General features: G+C 46.6%; 1 protein-coding gene across 3 annotated transcripts in view; it reads right to left on the bottom strand.

The window, feature by feature from the left end:
- The window catches only part of AKT1 (AKT serine/threonine kinase 1), a 76,540-nt gene extending 69,122 nt beyond the window's left edge, over positions 1 to 7,418 (bottom strand). The window contains exons 1-3 of one of the 3 annotated variants that reach the window (XM_082484936.1): positions 6,896 to 7,157; positions 5,674 to 5,748; positions 99 to 272 (exon numbers count right to left, since the gene is read on the bottom strand). In XM_082484936.1, coding sequence (XP_082341062.1) covers positions 99 to 144 — 46 coding nt within the window. In that variant the 5' untranslated portion in view covers positions 145 to 272; positions 5,674 to 5,748; positions 6,896 to 7,157. Of the gene's footprint in view, positions 1 to 98; positions 273 to 5,673; positions 5,749 to 6,895; positions 7,158 to 7,310 lie in introns of those variants that run through there. The other 2 variants (XM_082484938.1, XM_082484937.1) reach the window with 2 other exon arrangements.
- Between the last annotated feature and the right edge of the window lie 10,048 nt (positions 7,419 to 17,466).

The raw sequence follows: 17,466 nt of genomic DNA, 5'->3' as shown, positions 1-17,466 counted from the left end.
GTGAATGGGAAAATAACAGACTATTTGCAGATATGCTGCTAAAGGACAGATCACTGCGAGAAAGTCAATCTACTGTCCTGGAGGGAACAGACACTTACCTCGTTTGTGAAGCCACCCTTCCTTCACTATTGCTACTTCATTCATAATGGCAGGAATGTCTCTTGAAAAACCAGTTTATGCCAAAAGATCACTCTGTTGAAATTCCTGAACTCCCGCAGAAGGCTCCACAATAGGGATGTGGGGGTGTCCGTTCTTCTTCTTCTCAGCTATTTCTAAAAGGATCAAAAGAAGAGCGCACCATCATTTTGAAGGATGTCACATATGTACAGTAAGAGATACAACTGAGAGTAGCTTTCATTGCTGGGTTGTTGGTTTGGGTTTTTTTAATTATTATTATTACAAATCCTAAACAAGCACTTAGCTCTTCCCAAGGATTTTTATATCTCAGCGGGTGGAGGTGCCAAAATACATGCTTGTTAAAACCCTGCTTCTTCACTGAGCAGGTTGATCATGGGCAGATTCACATCACCAGATGCTGTCTGGAATAGAGGTAGATCCAAGACCTTGCCCAGCAGACCTCCATTTCTCCAACACATCACTCCCCACAACAATAAAAATTCTGAGATTTCACAAAGACCAGTTTTAAATATTTCCTGGTAAGGAGACTTCCAGAACCTCTTCTGAAACGTTTCTTTACAGCCTGACGTATAGCAGTCTATCAACTAGCACACAGTGCATCTTAGAGATAAATCTCTGACAGTAAAAAAGCCCAATACTCCGCTGCAGATTTTTCTACCTTCAGCATCATCCTGTTAATCCTGCTCAGATGTCCTGGACTCCCCCAAAAGTATCTTCTCTACCTTTGATATTTATAAATCCTACCTCTCCTAGAGGTATACAAAGAATCTCAGATAAGCTCACATACTGTTATCCTAAATCAGCACTTATAGCACCCTGATCGATTTTACTGCTCTTCCCTGAATGCACTGCAGTTTGCCGCCGTCTTCCTCACAATGAAATAAACCTAAGTACAACTTAAGGTTTTTACGCCCCTGCCTTATGAGATGAAGTCCCTATCTAAATAGCTCAAAATTACCGTATCTTATTGAAAACGTGGCTTGCTCATAGCTGACTACCACAGAAAAGTTCTTCGCATTTCTCTCCCTCATTGAAAGTAATCTGTTCCCAAATGCATTAGCTTTTATTATTTTTCTAAATTGAATCTGATTATTTTTCTGCTTGTGGTACAAATGTTCTCTGTTTGTTTTTCTTTAATGAGTCCCGTGCTCTCCAAAGTGTCCATACGGCCATTCATTTTGGTATTACTTGGGTGATCAAAACATATAATTGGTGACAAATTCCCAGCAGCAACCAAGAAGTTTAATAAAACAAAACCCACCAGCATTTGTAACCCACCACCAAAGACCTGGCCTTTACTGGAGTTTCTCTCCAACCAGAGACATCATATTCCCACCTAACAAATATATACCATCTCTGCATGCATTTGGCACGTGAGCATCAATTATCTCTGAACATGCAGGTGATAGCCATCCATCAGAAACTAGATTAAAAAGCAACTAATTCCCCATAACTCACCAAGACACAACCCTGGATGGAAGAAACAGGTGGTCAAAATGAATCCAACCTAGAACTGAAACCCCAGGAGGGACAGAGCGTACATCACCAGTACTCTGAAACGGGCAGCCTTCAAAGCAAGGAGGTCAAATTTGAACAAGTCCCATCACTGCCACCAGAAATTGACTGGGAGAAAGGAAGTCACTCCCCTGATCTTTGGCCTATGAACTTTCAATGTTTATCACTATTCCTCAGCTTTTCCAGTAAGACTTTATTTTCTAGTTTTTCCCCAGAAACAAGGTGGGGTGGTAGTTTTTTTCCAAATTACGAGTCTGCCATATCTCACCAGTTATAATCATCAACTCCAAGAAACGGATAAGTCATTTGCCTGAATGAGGGAAAGCACAAAAAAAAATTACATTGGAAAGAGACATGAAAGAATTCCTTAATTTCGTAAATAAATATGAGAACACCATATGCTGCACAATAGAGACCAGTAACCCACAGTTGCTAAAGTTACCTTGAAACAAACTCCTTTAGCTCCAAAGCAATTAGGATAGAACCTGACTAACATTGCAGGCTTTCGTTCTCCTTTCAAAATTTCATACACAATAGTGATGTGAGCTAGACCTACTTGTTGATGTCAAGAGGAGAGTAGACCTCATTTAGAGGCTTCGTTCAAGCATCGACGAATTTGGAAAGTGCTGAACAAAACCCCTAAGACTATCACAGCTTACATCTGGAAATGCAACACCCCGGCGTGAAAGTTAACACTTCTAACGTTCTGCCATAACAGAATGCAGAGACTGCACAACCTACCTCTGCGTCTTGAATTCAATTATTTAGCTGCATTGAACAATCAATATTCTTTCTGATAACTACACGCAAAAAAAAAGGAAGCTACAAGCCAAACTAGTCTGTAGAAAGGACAACACTATTATTAAAACCAGAAAAAAAGTTTGAAAGCCCAAAATTCTGCAATCTGCAGCTAACTTCCTCCAGGTTTTGCTGGGTTAACACTTGCCAAGATTACCACTTGGCAGCCTCCTGCCTGTCATCGGCTAAACTGTCATCTCATAATCCGAATCTGAATGACGATACAGCCCAAAAAAGCAGAACAACAAAGAAAACCAAAGTTCAGAGGAACTACTTTTTCCACTCTCCGTGCTGTCCAAAAAGTTTGGACTGCCTTTTCCCTACAATTTCTACCCAAGAAACATTCCCCACCTGCTACCGCAGCCCTGCTATCAGGGATGTGTCTTTACCTGGCCGTCTCCTTCAAGGGCAGAGGGGTGGTGAAGGGGGTATTGTAAAGGAGCCATGCACAGCAGATTGGGCAGCACAGCATAATGAAGCGGGCTAACACTAAACATTCCCTGACACCAACCTGCAGCATGGGCTCCACCTCAGTCCTTCAATCAGCTATCCCAGAGCGCTTATTTTATAAGGGGGAACTCAAGTTAGTTTTTCTTCCCAGTGTGAAGAGCTCGGAATCCCTTCTCACTGTCCAACAAGATGCCCATAGAGTGGGTTTGCTTCTGTTGGAGCTGTGTCTATCTGGTGTATTTTAAAACACACATTCAAGCTGTGCCTAATATATCTATTTTATAAAAAGACGCTATTGAAGACAGTGGCAGCAAGTAAGAGTAATTTCTCGGAACAGAAGAGCCAGTTAACTACAGGTCAACATGCTACTAAAGATGCGTAAACCAGAGAAAGTTCCTTTTCCATAAAATCCTTCGAGTGGAAAAAAAAAAAAAAAAAAAAAAGGAATGATTACAGTCCTCATTTATGGCCATCTAGGAATGGTTCCCAGTGAACAGAGGGCATCTGAGGTAAGTATGACCTGGCTGCTCCAGCCTGTGTCTGCACATGACTGAATACTGTCAAAAGCTAAACAACTCCATCTTTATCTTAGCCTTCCGTTCGCCTGTTTTTCAATATGCATCTCTGTAATACCTTTTTCAATACCAAAGTATTCCTCACGTGGCTGAAGTGCAGTAAATCATGAATGGCATGACATTAGCATCGTATCATGGTGACACATATATTAATTCCTTAAAGGTTATTAACTTCTTCATAAATAATGAGATAACTCACTTCCCCAGGCACTGCAGCACCGAAAGCTGCTTTAAGGAGTCAGTCAAAGCAACCATCCAACAGAAGGTGGAACAGAACCATCTTTTCCGTATTTGGGAGAGCCGGGTTACAGCTCCTTCTCTCATGCTCTTCCACTTACTAAGCACACCTTCTTTTGTCTCTACAAAATCAAGAAATGAATCTGTCCTCCTTCCAAGATGAAATTTTATATTTGTTTCTACTCACACCCTAAAGCAGAGCAGAAAGAAAAGGAACTATTTCGTAATGCTGAAGCTGAAACCTAAGCTTACAGCATGCAGGAGCATCTATGGCCATTACCCTTGTCTATGAGGGAGAGTAAGCAGGCTGAAGGAGGATCAGACCCACCAGCCTTGGTCCTGCTGCTGCCTCACCTGGCATGTTAGACTGCATCCAGGTTACACTAATTAGCCCAGATCAGAAAGCAGGTTACAGCAAAGCTGCTCCTGGACTAACACTTTGCCTATCACACCACCACTTACTGATGCCCACTGCCCTGGTGTGGCACAGTCCTGATGCTCCCAGGTCACCCTGAGCCCTAATGTGCTACACATCCTTCCATGTTCTTATAATGCACAAAACCAGGAGCAGGTAAAAAAGGACCCAGCTGCCCTGACATGACACTGTCACAAGAGCAGATGAGACATGGAGGAACTGGAGGGGGGCAAAAGGGGGGGTGTTTAGGCCCGTTACATGGGATACCATGAGCAACCTAAGCTTTCTTCCCGCAGTAGATCCCAGATCCCAGTGTAAGCTCACAGCTGACAGCCAATTGCACCTGAACAGCACAGACAGAACAAAGTTGGGCTCCAGCCAACATTTCAAGTGGAGCGTACAGATAGGTGTCCCCACCAGGCTTTGACCAGTGAAGTACATCTCCTGCATTATGCAAATCCTGCCTTGGGTGTTTCGCAGGAACAGCAGTGGTTCCAACACGCTCAAGGCCCTCTAAACACACAGTAGTAGCTTCACACCATGACCCAGTTACCAAATCTGGGCAGACAGCTTTCCAGAAAGCTCAGAAGTACCAGGTTGTTCCAGCATCTTACTTTACAAAAACGCATTGTGGGCTTTCAGTTAGGTGTGGTCGCTAGTACTTGCTACTATATGTTCTGTGTCGAATGACACCACATCTAAAATGGTATTTCACGGCAGCATGTGCAGCTTACCACAAGGCTCCTCTGATACCAAAAGCTACAGGGAAAATGGTAAGTGGAAAAGAAAATTAAAATCCCTAAAGCCACATCCACTTCTCTTTCAATCTGTTAGCCTGATCTAGGTTTACAAAACTGTATTCGAAATGCTTGTGCTCTCCTGCCTTTGCAGATCAATAGACAGGAGGTTTATATTGTTCAGGTGAGGGGGCAGAGTTACGACATCCAGCTGGCCAAGCTGCAACCACAACTATAGTTTGACAGGACAAACTAAGCTGCTTATTTCAAAACTCAGCGATGGCAGAAAAGAGACTTCTTCATACCCTGTCAAAGGCACAGCCCAGACAAAATCCTCTTTATGTTCCCAAACAAGAACAAGTCCTTTTACAGTTTATGCTCATATAATTTAAGAACTGTGCTGCTCGGAACTTCTGTACCAATTTGAGATGCATTTAATCAAATCCCATTTTAAAGTCTTTATAACAGAAGTTTTGTTCTATCCCCAAACAAATCAAGTCAGTTGTGAACCTATTTAATTCTTAATGTAATCACTTACAGGACATTTTTATAAGCCGGCAAGTGAATGCTGGGGCTACAAGTTACTGTGGACATTGGATCAATTCTTAAATTTGATTTACCACTGCTGCACACCAAAACCAGTTCTATAAACATCACACACAACAAAACCCCTCCTATTTAAAAAATCAAAGGTAGTTCCACAGTGTTGTTAAATCTGTTAACTCAGACAAATGTTGTGGCTGTCATCAGGAAATTAACTACTACATAAAAGTAATTACTAGTCATGCAGTATGTCAAATTTATTTACCTGTAAACAAATATTCTTCTGAATTAAGTGTTAGTAACTCCCCTTTATAACTGTATTTTGAAATGTACATCCCTCCTGTGGTATAAATAACACAAACAAGCGCAAATCAGGGATTTGTTTCTTATATGTTAGAGGTGGTAGGAAAACAAAGCTAAACCAAAAACAGTTAAATACTTTCCCCAGCGGGGTGGGATACCGATAAGGTGCAAGCTGCATTAGCATCAGTAGCGTGCTGTCAGTAAAATAGATAAGAAATCCCAGTACGTTCATATACTTGATTATAATTTTGTGTTTTACAAAGAAACAGAAACAAAAGTCCTAGAAGTCTCCAAGAACATTTCTGCAACTGCAGAATTTCACAGGGGGGGGCGGGGAGGGGGGAGGGCATCTGCAGACAGCTCCCTACACCTACAGCTCTGCAAAACACGACTGCAAAAAAAAATAAAAATCAAGTCCACAAACGCTGCACAGCCACCTACACACGCCAAATGCCCACGGAGATAATCACACCCCCGCCGGCAAACGCTTAGTGGTCCGCAAAGCGGAGCTGGGCTGAACAACGCGGCTACAGAAGACAAGGGGCAAAAATGGGGGGGGAGGTAGGAGAACCGGGGGGGGGGGGGGGGCACTCGGCGACTTTATTTGCCACAGTTTTATAAATACCCCCGCCGCAACCGCCCCCCCCCCCCCCCCCCGTTTCCCTGGGGGATGCTCGGGCAGGTCTCGGGCGGCTCCAGCCCCCTCCCCCGGCTACTGGAAGGCCTCGGTTCCGAGGGGGCCGGGGGCAGGGCCGAGGGCCGCCGGGGGAGCCCCCCGCCCTCTCATCCACCGCATCCCGGGCGAGCCAACAGCTTCCTGCTCGCCCCGGGCCCGCCGGCAGGACGCCGGCCGGGGGCCGCCCGCAGCCCGGCCCCCCTCACCCACCCTCCCACCCCGCCCGGCCGCCCCGGGGCGCCGCTGCCCGGCCGTGCCCGGGGACCGGGGGGGGGGGGGGGAAGCGGCGGGGCAGCCCCCTGCCCGCCGCCGCGGCCTAGGCGGGTCAGCGGCCGCCGCCCGGGGAAGGCGGAGGGGCGGCCGCCCCCCTTCCCTTCCCTTCCCCTCCCCGCCCGGCCCGGCACAATGCGGCGGGCACGGCACGGCGCGGCGCGGTCGAGCGGAGCAGGCCCCGGCCCCGTCGCTTCCTTCCCCCAGCCCTTCCCAGCCGGGGGAGCGGGTCACTTACATGGCTGGAGCCCGGGGAGGAGGTGATGGGAGGGTGGTGGCGGCGGCAGGGGAAGGGAGCCTGGGAGGGAGGCAGGGGAAGGGGAGGGAAGGGGGGAGCGAGCCAGCGAGCGAGCGGGGGGGAAGGGGGAGGCTGGCGAGGCGGGCTCTCCGGCGGGTGCCGAGCGAAGGCCTCACTGGGCTCCCGGCAGCCGCCGCCTCCTCACCATCCCCGGGCGGCGGGCGGCGGGGCGGCTCCTCCTCCCCCTCTCGCAGGCGCTCGGCCCATGGGGCTCACACGCCCGCTCCGTCTGCCGGCCTCCTTTCCCCGCCGCTCTGCCTCGCCCCCGCCGCCGCCGCCCTGCCTCCGGCCGGGAGGGGGAGGCCGCCCCTCGCCTCACTCTGCAGCCCCCCCGCCGCCGCCGCCGCCGCCTCACCCCGCGCCACCGGGCCGAGCTCCCGCAGCCGGGGCCGAGCTCGTCCCACACGCGTCTCCGCGGCGCTCGCTCACATCCTCCGGGGAGCGGCCGCCGGGTCCTACCGCCGCCGCGCCGCTTCCCGCCCGCCCCGCCGTGCCGAGGGGCCGCCCCGCTTCGCTCCGCGCCGCTCCGGGGAGGAGGAGGAGGAGAGCCGGGGCGGGATGGGGGTGTGGGGGGTGTGTGTTGTTCACCGCCCGGCCCCGACTCGCCGCCCTCGAGGCTCCCCTCAGCGCGGCGGGGCAGCGCCCGCCGGCCCGGCCCTCCCGCCGCCCCCCTCCGCCCACCCGGCACGGCGGCCCCGGGCCCCGCGGGCGGCGTTTCCGGGCCCCCGGCGCGGCCTGGCCCCCTCACCCCGGGCCCGGCCCGGCCCGGCCCTTGACCCGGGCCATCGGGTCGCCGTGCCCCGCGAGGTGATGCGGCCTCCCCCTAACTGGGCCCTGCGGGAAGCCGCCAGCGTTAAGCGCCTGGTGCTCGGAGCATGGGCAATTTACCCCAAAAAACAGAGGCCCGACCCCGCCGTAGGGGAGAGACCCGGGCCGCCACCGGCATATCAGCCTGTGGGAAGGGCCAAGCCCCTCATAAAGCTCTTAGGGTGCCACCAGAAAGCTCCCCTGAAAGCCTGGGGCTGCCCATCCGCTCTCCTTGAGCTTTCCCTTGGTGCCCGCCAAGTAGTGATTGGTGAAATAATGAGGTATCACGGTACCTCGGAGAGTATTGTGATATCCCTTTCTGCAGCAGGCGGGCTGTGAGGCGTGGAAAGGTTCAGAGGTTCCCCCCGGGGACTCAGGGTGGCGATGGGGCCGGGGCGGTGGGTCTGGGTGCTGCGCTCGAGGCCGTCCTGCTCTCGCAGGCAGGAATGGCTCGAAACATCGCAAATGGCTTGGAACTATTGCTTCCAGCATGGCGGTATTTTGTAAGACTTTTAAGAGCCGTTCTGCTCTGAAAAAGGATGTTGTAGAAATGCCTTTGACAGATTTATTGTTTCTCCGCGCTTGCAGTATCAAAATTTGCCCTCTTCGGTCATTAAGGGATTTTGTTTATTTTCTAATTGAAGGTGCCATAAACGCTAACTGGGCTGTAAGAACTGATTGGATTTCTTCAGAAGCATATGATCACCAATGATCGCATTTGTGCAACAGCAAGCTGGCTGGAATGTAGAGAACAGTACATTCTCCTGCAGCTCTGCACTGTTAACAACATAAAGGCGCATAAAATGCGTTTACAGCAGTAAAGCTGTGGAATACGACTGCCTTTACACTGGTAGCAAACCAATCTGATCTAAGGAGAGGCTTTTCCACCACATCATTTGAATGACTGTACATGTTTAGTGAAATTTACTTTCCTCTTCAATTTTGATCGACTAGGTCTGTCTGATGCTGTCTGTCACGAGGGTTCCTAAGTGTCAAATGGATCACTGGATTTTGGGTACACTAGTGTGCTAGAGGAGCCAACGATGAGACAGAGGAGGAAAGGCTTCACTCTTCTTCATGGTGGAGGGAAAAAGAGCGAGACCTCCTTTCCCCCAAGGAACAGTCCGGTTCCTTCTGGCAGAGCTGCTACACCAGTGTGGTATTTTCTACGGCTCTCCTTTGGGTTTACTGGGGCATATTTCAGCACAGCTTTAAAAATGTACCATTCGGGCAACCTAGCGGAATAAGCAGACCCCGTGGTACAGGCCCAGTTACCTCATTTAGGGTCAGATCCTCAGCTGGGGAGAATGGCAGAATTTCATTCAGGGCAGAATGAAATGGCTGAGAGAATTTTCTAAGATGCAAAGGTAATGGAAAGGAAAAATCTGGGTTTGTGATCACATTTCAACCTACTGTGCATTACATTCAGAATATTTAGGGTAGATTAAAATGTAAGTAGGCATTAAAGATATATTTAAAATTAAATTAATTGTCAGTGTGCAAAGCTTACATACCCAGAGGATATGCATAGAACTTAAAAAAAAAAAAAAAAAAAAAGAAGAAAATTCATTTATGAACTAATTTTGAGTCTTCAAACTGGAGTTACACCTAGCAATAAAGAGCGTGTGTAGGTACAGGAGTTCACCAGCTGTTAGATGCTTGTGTCCAGGCAGGGGGATCTCTGGTAATCGATCTGGTTGCAGGAGAGCTTTCTTGCCTTCCTGCCAAACCCTGTACTGATTGATAATCTCCCAGGCTGCGTGGTGAGCAAGGTCATTAGGACTTCCCCCTGCAAATGAAACAGCAGCTTAAAAAATAAGGTCATACGGTAAACACTTTTCTGTCCTGAAGAGAAGAAAATAAACCTCCGTTGTTTGCTAGAAAGGAAGTACAATTAAAAAAAACCCCAAATTTCAACATGAGCAGATTGTTTAGATTTGACAACTGTTGATTTACCGTGATGAAAGACAGGCCCCAACTAGAAAGTTTGGATCCCAGTTTGGATCTGACATTGCCCAAATTTGAGGGGGAAGTACGATTCAGAGTCTGGAGTAATGGCTTATCTCTCAAACGCAGCAAAGTACTGTGGATAAAAATACCCAGGTAAAGTAGGAAGTGCCTGGTCTGCAACAACAAGAGTGACTTTGTATCAACAATGAACAAAAGCAGCTTTTTTTTTTCCCTTTGAGAACAATGAAATCACTCAAGAATTGTTATAAATGCAAACAATGTGGGTTTTGTCACTCAGTTATCATCAATGGGATTATAGTCTATAAACCCTAATTTTCAGGGAAGTCCCTAGATTTCCCTGAGCGCTTCCTCAAATTTCACATCTGTTGACTCTAGTTCATTAACTGCTTCAGGATAAGGTGCATCGACTGTTCCTTGGTATTATATTACCTGAAAATACTGAACGTGGGGGTTAGTGGCAGAGAATGGTTGATTGCTAGACTTTGTATCGATACACCACCAGAAGAGCAGGCACTCCTGTTCTTATCCATTTTTACCACATATATAGGTAACGTATAATTCAATGTAACTTTTTAAAGTTATTTTAAAACATTGAAATTATGCAGCTTTGGATAGAAATTGTTTGGGTTTGTTTTTTTTTTTTTTATCCAGTCAGGCATGAGAAGAAAGACTAGCGTGGTAAGATGAAGTGGAATTACTGAGTTAAGCCCCAGTAGAGCAAATTCTGTTCCATGACTGCGAGTAATGACAGCACCCTTAAGCCAACGGTGGATTTGTTCCTTTGTTTTTAAAAGGTGGGCTGTAGTCAAAGGTGCTCAAAGGAGGAGACTATATGACATCCTGTTAGAATTACAGAGCTAGCATCTCAGTCTAGGCACTAACAGATTTTAAACAAACACCTCAGGTTTGGTCTCGGACAAAAATCAAGCTCAATAAAAATAAAAATTAAAAGCGCGTTTCGTGGTGCCAAGTATAATAAACATAGTTGTGCTTCTAAAATTGAACGAATCCCATGTTTGAAGGTGTATTTCTCAACAGCAAAACAATAGCAGGCTATCTGGAAAAAATAATAAATATACTGAAACATTGCACTTTTGCTTTTTCAAAATTCATCTTGTGACTAAATACATGTATCATTTTGTTTGTGCTTCTCCGGTGAATTTCCTACAAGGCTAAGTGTCAGCTAAGGAGCAGCGACCTGAATGATGCCTGTTGGCTGAAGGATTTTTGGGAGCTCTTCCTGGTGGCTTGCTAAAAGCCCTGGGAGAGGTCAGACAGGAGACGTAGGTTTGGTTTCCAGCTCCCGTTCCTGGTTAGCAGGCTGTTACAGCTGGACAGCCCTGGGATGGCAGCGTGCTTTCTCCAGCTGCAGCGGGAGGAAGGCAGCACGCTTCACAGTCCAGCAAAGAGCTTTTCTGGCTGGGTGACTAACACTGGTGACAAACTCCAAAGTGAGAGCAGTACAGTCCTCTTCACCAGGAATAACGATAGCTGTGACATGGGGCAGCAAACACGCTATGGAGAATTTGGTATGTAAACAGGAACCAAATTGGTTTGCATAGAAAATGCACTAGTTAGATATAGAACGTACAAAAATAGCAAATATATCAGTTCTGTCCCATACACCACCACAGTTGCTTTTGTTGTTACAGTAATAACCACAAGCCCCAGTCTGGACCAGGCACCATTAGGCGCTGTAGAGACATATCAGAAGACGCAGTTTTTGATCTGAAGGGACCGACGTCTGCTTCAAACCGCTGCTTTTCCCCCTTGCTTATAAAGTAACACTTCACGAGTTCTTAGTTCTGAGAAGATACCTGCAAATGCTGAGATTCCAATGATCTGTGTGAGCAAACACCATGATCTTAACCACAGTCAGAAAGGCAAATCCTCTGGGACTGAAATACTGCAGTTATATACACATATTCAAACTTAAGTAAAAACTGTCAGGTTCCTGTTGCATTCCCACCTCTCACACACCCAACGCTGATTATGCTCTTCACCTAAAATTACACAGTTAAGCACAATGTGGGCATATTAACTTGGGTGCAGTTTCAGTGGTTGACTACGTGGAAACGTGGAAGGAGCAGCAGCTGCACTGCTGGACGTGGGCATGGGCACAGCGATGGGTTCTTGGAGCACTGGCTCTGGCTGCATTGAGCTCCAGGTGAAAGCTGGCACAGAGCAGTCAGTCTTCCCAATTTCCTTGAGATGCAGAGCTGTAAGGTTTTAGGCATTGTGGTGACAGGGGCTTCCGAATCCTTTAGAATGTATATACGTATGACATTTATCCAGTGGACTGGCAAGGTTTTTTTATTATTATTTGTATATTAACGCTAGAAGATAAGGGATTGCTTTTAATTTCTTCAGCGCATTTTTAATGGCATCTGCATGCATGCAAAATTCTGCTACCCTTTGAATTACATCCTCAAAATTTTATAGTTTGTTAAGTGCAGAAGCGACTGTTTCAACATCTTTGTGGTCTGACCCTCTGGCTACTGCAGCCATAAAATTGCACTTAGTGGTGTCTTCATCTGTATTCACACCTCACAGGTAAAAGAGATGACACTACCATGAATAAAAGCAGGAAAAGAGAGGGAAGATAAATTCGTATCTTTGGTGCTGTCTTTACTTCAGAGCCCTGCTGCATCCTCGTTTCTGCAGTTGTGACGATCAGTCTGCAACCAAAGAGCAATGGCTTATGGAGCAACAAGAGAGAGGAGTTTCTGCTTTGTTTATAATACAGGAAGCAGTCCTACGAACAGGGAGCCTGGTAATAATTTATATATTATATGAGTATTAATATATATGTAAAAATATATATGTTTAATTTTTTTTTTCTGTTAGAACATCTCTCTCCTGTAGTGTGATGTCTAATCAGGTTTGAGCTCATACTACCTCTTGCCCTCAGTGAAATCATGGTGGTCTCCTTTTCTGCCTGACTTCATAGTGTCACAAAACTTCCGAGTGCTTTTACTAGCCTTTGGCTACATCTATGCCGGTTTTGTTAGCTGTGCCTACAGATAGAGTTGTGGCTGTTGCACCCTGTGGCCACAGCGAGTTATGTCCATCCTGCTTGGAAGGGCAGGGTTCCTCTCCTCTCCAAGCCCTATCCCTCTTCCTCTCCATCCTGGCCTGAAGTTTTTTGTGGGTAACAAACTGAGATGTGCTCAGTCTGCATGAGCAGTAGTGGCCCTGGAGGAGAGGTTTTCTGGGGTGATTCAGTTAAGTGTTGAGGACCCCGTCTCCACAGCAGAGGTGTTTCAGTGAGGTGGGGGTGCTTCAGGCTAGCTGTAATGGGGTCCCTTGGACTGCATGCCCCGTGGTGGGCAGAGTTCACACGAACTGGTCTGGGGGACATCACTGCTTTAGGTTCACTGGACGGGAGCCCAGTTCGTGCACTCCCAGAGTGGTCTGTGATACAAGCCAAAGCACAGTATATCAGTATGATCAGGCGACGTGCCTCAAAAGCACACTCCTGATGCAAACATGCTGATGTAGATGCAGGCACTGAAAACGTTGCTGCCACGTGAGCTGGTAGTATCCAGAAGCTAAGATATTAGGAAGAAGAAGTTGTTTAAGAAGATGTTAGGAATGAGTATCAGGTATATGCACAAACTGCAAAATTCAGGCTAAAAACCCCTGCACGTGTGCTGATATAACAAGTACCTATTTGGTTGCCCTCCCCACCCCACCTCTTGCCATACGCAGCACATAATACCAGTTTTCTTGGACATCAAGTCTGCAAACTTTGCCTGTTTGCTGAACTTCCCATCCCAGCCTTGGACGGAATGGCTTATGCGTTAAGCTGCATGAGCCTCTGCAGAACAGGACCATGCCTTTGGGGCTGTGTGGGACAGGACCTACCTCTCGGCATGTCCGTGCTCAGTACCAAGCACGGTCTCCACAGCACCATCTTGGTGTTCATCTAATATACACGCTAAATATTGAAATAATAAAGGCAACTGTGAAAGAAAGGAACCTGTTGACCTGCCTTGCAGTCTTTGCTGCCCTCAGCCTTGTCATCTGCATTCGGCTGGAGAACTCCCTGCTCCTCGGCCAGATACTCCTTGCCAGCCTGGAGGGAACCAGTCCCACTGTATTTTTCTGCAGCATCCAGCCTGGCTGTCACACAGCGTTCCCGCTGCAGCCCCTGAGCCTGCCAGGACAGGCTGGAAGTTGTAGAAAATGATGTCACCAAATGGGCAGGGCTTCTTCGCCACCGATAACATCTCAGCAGATGTCCTCCAAATGTGCTCACAGTTCTTCCCATAATAGCATCTTTATTTTCCATTTACCTTTAATTGTCCCACCTTTTAAGTTAGCAAAGAGGTTACTCTTTGCTAAAGACTATTCATGTGAAAAAACAGAGAAGAGCTTTGCTGCAGTCGCTTTAAGTGTTTTTTATGTATTCTTGGGCAGGAAAACTTTGCAATTCGGTAAAACACCAGTACTCAGATACTTCAAAGCATACAGGTACCAGACTCCCACTGAACACGTTTATGATTTTCCTTTTGTTCATTTACCCTCTTCCAAAATAAAACAAGTGATCAGCAAAGTTGCTACACTGCATACCTTATGCAGGCATCCCTCTGATCCCATTACCTATAATCTGCTCCCCATAAATCCTGCAGGTTTTACTTCCACCTACTGCATCTCATGCCTATTTAGAAAATCAGATCTACCCCAGGGTATCCTTCTGGACGTGTAGAGTTCCACTGAAATCAGCGGGGATCTGTTTAAGGACATGCCTGCAGAGAGTATCTGTTATTCTATATTTACACAGTACCCAGCATAATAGGACATGAAACCTGATTAAAGCTTCCAAACGCTACTGCCATGGAAATCAGTCTTGTTATTGACTGATGACTCAACATGTCTGAATTTAGATGGAAGAGGGCTACTTTCAATTCCCAATTCTTTTATAGACTCTCTGCATAATGTAGCCAAGTCATTTAATCTCCATACCTCAGACACTCCTGTATTTAATGCAGAGAAAGTCAATCATTGATTAATTCCCTTCCCCCAGCCCCTTCTCTGGTTTTTGATTATAGGTTCCTTGGGGCAGACATTGCCTCTCGTGAGCTGCCAGGACACCGCACAGCACCAGGGACCTCTGGCAATCCTATAAATGATAAAATAACAATCATGTTCAGCAGCACGGAAGCAGCTGTGATTGCCCTAATATTTGTCCTCATAGAGTCATTTTTAAATTGAAAGCACACCTGGGACGATTCAGTTCCAGAAGAGATTCAACCTGATCCCGGGATGATGACAACCCCAGAGTAACCTGAGCTACAGCATTGCCTTTAACAAAGTAAGAAAGGGTAAAATGAAGAAAGTCATAGATTATTTTTTTTTTTTTTCAAAATTTAAAACAATGTGGATGGATTCAAGCCTTAAATAAAATATGAGCAGCCACACAGCTTTTCCTCTTCACGAGAACAGATGTGGAAAGCTATTATTATAATTTGCAAACAATGTTACCCCCCTTATGTGTGTCATTGGGGCTTTTTTATGACATGGCTTCAGCTAGACAGTTTCCTACATAACACTGTCATTCTGATTTTATTTCAGACGTAGTTGTTAGGTGATGGTTTTCCGTGTATGGGTTCCATTACTAAATAGCCATCCGTTACACAGCTAGTTATCCCTCAAAAAATTAGTATTTTGAAACTGTGGAGATATTTCCTAGGTTAGAATATGTGCCAAAAGTTAAGCCCAGGAGCAAGCACAGATCCCCGCATGTATGCCATATAACTTGCACAGGCGACCGTTATTAATACAAATCACTTCAATTAAAATTGACACATGAGCTAATTAATAGTATGTTGATTGATAAACAAGACCGCGCTCATTTTATCCAGGCATTTGTTAATTACCTGGCTGACGTTGCAGCTGACCGGTGAGGACACACTCCTGCTCTAGGAACGTAGTGGGTTTTGTGTGCGTTCCAGTTTACCGGCGTTTGGCTGTACCTTGAAAATAGCAGTATTTTTGAGCCATGGGATATAAAGTTTTCTGTCTACCTGCGTCACAGCTGGGATACAGTATGCATCAGTTCATGCACAATAAGGTATATATTATCTGCCATGTGACGCTACAGTAAATTCTCACAGTATTTGCTGACCGTATGGGTTTTTTTCTTCTCTCCCCTATTTCCACCCCCCCCACACACACATCTGACAGCACTGGCAGCCTCCACAGCGCTCTGTAGCAGCCTGCACACTGCGACACTGTTGCAGGGGTTCCCTACAGCAGAGCCTTCCCCGTGCCATTGATCAAGCCAGGAGCACTAGTTAAGTAATGCAAGGTTGCTCTAATTCCCTGACTCATCTCCTGTTCCCCCTGGAAATCCTAAATGTGGTGCTGGAAACCAAACTGCAGTCCCCTGACTGCAGCAGGACAAAGTAACTTTGATTGCTGAGTCACCACGTTGACCCACACAGCTCAAATTTCTGTTTATAGTTAGCAATAGTTGAAAATGCTCATTGTAATCTTACCACAGTCGAGGTACTAACTGCACATTCCCTGGAAATGCAGTCAGCCTGGCTTTCTGCTCGGGGCTCCAATTCCCCAAATCACTATTTGTGTAGTGTTTACAAAAACACATTTCATTTTAAGTAGCCTTGAATTATTGTATTCTTGGGGTCCTTTTTTTTTTTTTTTTTAACGCATATGTCATCTTAGAGCTCATCAGCATTCTGCTCTTGTGTTTGCAACTGCTGAGAAAGTCAGATCTTAAAAAGCCGTAACTCCCCGACAATTTCTGCCCATCAATAGCTTGTACGAGCTGTTTGGGCATAGTAAGTAGTGTGGGGGAAAACCGAAGACCAAATTATTCGCAGGTATGAATTAAAATCTATTGCTTTGTAGCTGCCGACATGTCTCCTTGCTCTGCATGATGAAATTCTCCTCGTTATGTACCGCATGCTTTTACAAACGCTGCTGTCCTGAGCATGCTGTATGTTTCTCCGATAGAAATCTATGTTTTGCTACAGTGGCATCACTGTGCAACGCTTCTGTTAATGTTTGCCATGAGTCCCACCGTTTATAGATGCAAACCTTTTGTTCTGGTCCGTGATGTGGCATGGAATGTATTTGACGTGTGCCTGACTGCAGAGACAAATGGAAGAGTAGAAACACTTGCGTGCTACAGTTTGTTTCTAGAATTGATCTTGACCAGTCAGCATAAAATGCATCGTGTCGACGCGATTGCTCTAATGCTCTTTCGTTAGGAAAAATGATTCCTCTCGGGCACAGGACAAACGGGAGCTGAGCTGGGACGCCCCTGCCACCCTTTCAAACTGGCTAGTAGATAAAAGCGCGCTTGCAATTCAAAGCAAAATATGAAAACAGATCAATGCAAATAAAGACGAAGGAAGAGGAGACTCACGTCAGAGAAGACACAAATGAAAAGGCATGTGACCAGTTTAAAATACGAATGAGCTTCTGTTAAAAGAGCTCTCTTCAGTGACCTTCTTTCCTGCCATGTGACCAAATTCTTCAATCAGGCACTGTAAAGTAAAGGAATACTAAAATTGCCTTTATTTCCATCTCAGATCTGTCCACATTAGCATGTACTTGCTGTATTCATTTGTTGCCCAAATAATCTCACTTTCTGCTGAAGTCAAAGGGAGTTTTTCTCGTAACCCCTCTCCTGGCTCTGCTCGGGGCTGCAGCGGTGGTGCCTGCAGCCTTTTACAACCCCGAGGGCCCGGGGCCAGCCAGAT

The sequence above is a fragment of the Vanellus vanellus genome (assembly GCF_965231255.1).
Source record: "Vanellus vanellus genome assembly, chromosome: 6".
Classification (NCBI taxonomy): domain Eukaryota; kingdom Metazoa; phylum Chordata; class Aves; order Charadriiformes; family Charadriidae; genus Vanellus; species Vanellus vanellus.
The sequence above is the reverse complement of the archived record's forward strand: the minus strand, read 5'-3'. Positions and strand labels throughout refer to the sequence as shown.